The sequence below is a fragment of the Sinocyclocheilus rhinocerous genome, unplaced genomic scaffold, assembly GCF_001515625.1.
Source record: "Sinocyclocheilus rhinocerous isolate Xijiao unplaced genomic scaffold, SAMN03320098_v1.1 scaffold1413, whole genome shotgun sequence".
NCBI lineage: Eukaryota > Metazoa > Chordata > Actinopteri > Cypriniformes > Cyprinidae > Sinocyclocheilus > Sinocyclocheilus rhinocerous.
This window is the reverse complement of record NW_015639297.1, coordinates 1,118,388-1,121,296: the sequence shown is the minus strand read 5'-3', so window position 1 is coordinate 1,121,296 and position 2,909 is coordinate 1,118,388. Positions and strand designations below refer to the sequence as shown.

Here is a 2,909-nt window from a genome sequence, read left to right as displayed (position 1 = left end):
CACGTCGTGCCAAACCTCTCATGGCAGTGTCATCAGCTTGAGATCAGTTTGAGATCTGCCTTTTTAGAGACCGCCGATCAATCATCCCAAAGCGATTATCGGCCGATATTGATCGGTAGCCGATCAATCGGAGCACCCCTAGTAAGGACATTGGTAAAATAATCTATGTGACATCAGTGGTTCAACCGCAATTTTACGAAGCTACAAAGAATACTTTTTGTGCGCAAAGAAAACAAAAATAACTTTATTCAACAATTCATCTCCTCCATGTCACCATGGCGCCATTTTAGAGATTTACATTTTAGCCATTTACGTTGTTTTTGTTCAGATCAAGGCATAAACAACATATCCGCGTGGCGCAGCTGACACAGAACAGCATGCGTTGTTTACGTTTTAGAGACCGCCGATCAATCATCCCAAAGCGATTATCGGCCGATATTGATCGGTAGCCGATCAATCGGAGCACCCCTAGTAAGGACATTGGTAAAATAATCTATGTGACATCAGTGGTTCAACCGCAATTTTACGAAGCTACAAAGAATACTTTTTGTGCGCAAAGAAAACAAAAATAACTTTATTCAACAATTCATCTCCTCCATGTCACCATGGCGCCATTTTAGAGATTTACATTTTAGCCATTTACGTTGTTTTTGTTCAGATCAAGGCATAAACAACATATCCGCGTGGCGCAGCTGACACAGAACAGCATGCGTTGTTTACGTAAAAATTACGGTTGAACCACTGATGTCACATGGATTATTTTAACGATGTCCTTGCTACATTTCTGGGCCTTGACCGTGGTAGTATGCTTGCTGTCTATGGGAGGGTCAGAGATCTCTCAGAATTCATCAAAAATATCTTAATTTGTGTTCCGAAGATGAACGAAGGTCTTACGGTTTTGGAACCACATGAGGGTGAGTAATTAATGACAGAATTTTCATTTTTGGGTGAACTAACCCTTTAAACAAAATTGCACTGGAAATAACAACAAATGGATGATAATTACAATAAACTGTTTAAATTTAGTTTTTCTGTTTGGTAATGCATAAGCTGAATTTCTCAGTTCCATAATCTTAATGATATCTTAACTTTAACTGAACTAAAACTTCAATATTATAGCCTCAGAGAAATAACAGCAATAAACTAATAGTTAGCAGCCGTTCACATTAATTTGGATCTCTAATCTCAGACTTACCTCTTAGAGAAGGGAACCTCGGATGTCACTGTAATTTTGCTCTTGCTCCTTTCAATGGAGACCACGCCACCACCCAAGTTACCAGATTTACCATTTACTTTGATGCGCTCCTGAAGGAACTGTTCCTGCAGAGACAAATAAAGACATGCCCATCAGATCATATAGAAATATAACAACGAAGACATGAGCCCATTCTGATCCTTGTGCAGCTGTGATACATTTAACAGTTATTGTTCTTTTAGCAGTTTTTTGAGGGGAAAAAATACGTTTTTATTATTTTTAGTAATAAAACTAAAAGTAAAAAAAAATCAGACTAGACAATTATGGACATATTTGACGATCAGCATGAAGTCCACTATGCAACATTTTCTGGCCAATAACAGAATGGAAGAAACTGACAAACAACTAAAAGTTACGTTTTGTTATGGCGTGTCGTTTAGGGGTAGTTCAAACTGAAATGGATCTTAAATGGAATTAAAAAAATTAAAATATGGCACCCATAAAGAATGCAGGAAAAAATAGTGATGTGCACATTGTATTCTTTAAAATCAGAATTTCGACAAGTCTGCAGTAAAGTATTAGGCTCAAATATTGAAGGAGGCAGAAAATACAGCTTTGCATGTGTACAGTTTGGCAAAACACCCAAATGGCTTTTTGGTCAGGTAATCTGATTGGAGATTTCCAGTTCTGTGTGCACTCAGCATCAGATGATCAGTTTAAACTTACAAAGTTAGCAGCATCCATGATCCCATCCTCCACAGGGTGGGTGCAGTCCAGGGTGAACTTTAGGACCTGCTTTTTCTTTTTCCCACCCTTGGTCACTGGCTTTTTCTGTAAGATACAAAAAGATACATATGGATGAAATCAATGACAATCAGTTTTGACAGTAAAATAATTGTAAGTGCTGAATTAATAATTAAAAAAAAAAACATCTACACTAAAGATTTACTTTAAAGGTTTCTACTATCATTCATCAAAATGAGCTCTAGCAAAACTGGAATCTGACAGTATACATGACAACGACCTACGCTTACACATATTTAGAGGCAATAACGAAATATATTTCCACGTTGGGGAAAATAATATTAAATTAAAGCTTCAACGCAGCGATATCATTTTTGGGCTACGCTAGCTTCGTGGTTTCGATTCTTTGCTGGAGAAACTGATTTATAAACAAAATACCAAAGATACAGTTTGTCTAAATTTCCAATCTATAAATTATTATCAAAAGTCGGTTATACGGGAAATGCTAATAAGCTAACGGGTGGTTGGTTGCTACAACGTGGTTGTTCACGAACAGGCCTCGCTCCAAACGTCCAGTAAACAAACGCTTTGAAAAAAAACACACTGATTCACATATGCTTTCGTTAACCAACTTAATCAAAGGCTCAATGGTTCATCTTTAATCTCCACTGGTTTCTGCAGGCCTAAAGATACGTGACACACTGTATTTTATCGTTTTCCAGAAACTTGCTCGTACTCACAATAGGGGCCATGGCCGAAAGTTTGGCAGAAAGGGAGAGGAGAAGGAGCGCATGCGCATTGAAAGCTTCCTGTTATAATCTATTCCAGACCTAATCGATAGAATCCGTTGTGCGGAAATTGATTCGTACAATCACTGGATCATGACAATAATTGTACCGGATTATATTTTATCCAAATTATTATTATTTTTTGGATTAAAAATTAGATGGATCAAATCAAGACTAAACAT

General features: G+C 37.3%; 1 protein-coding gene across 1 annotated transcript in view; it reads right to left on the bottom strand.

Annotated features, from left to right (window-relative positions):
- Positions 1 to 2,763, bottom strand: part of rpl22 (ribosomal protein L22) — a 6,683-nt gene extending 3,920 nt beyond the window's left edge. The window contains exons 1-3 of the mRNA XM_016566771.1: positions 2,680 to 2,763; positions 1,922 to 2,026; positions 1,196 to 1,320 (exon numbers count right to left, since the gene is read on the bottom strand). Of these exons, the coding sequence (XP_016422257.1) occupies positions 1,196 to 1,320; positions 1,922 to 2,026; positions 2,680 to 2,691 (242 nt within the window). The 5' untranslated portion in view covers positions 2,692 to 2,763. The remainder of the gene's footprint in view (positions 1 to 1,195; positions 1,321 to 1,921; positions 2,027 to 2,679) is intronic.
- Positions 2,764 to 2,909: the final 146 nt, after the last annotated feature.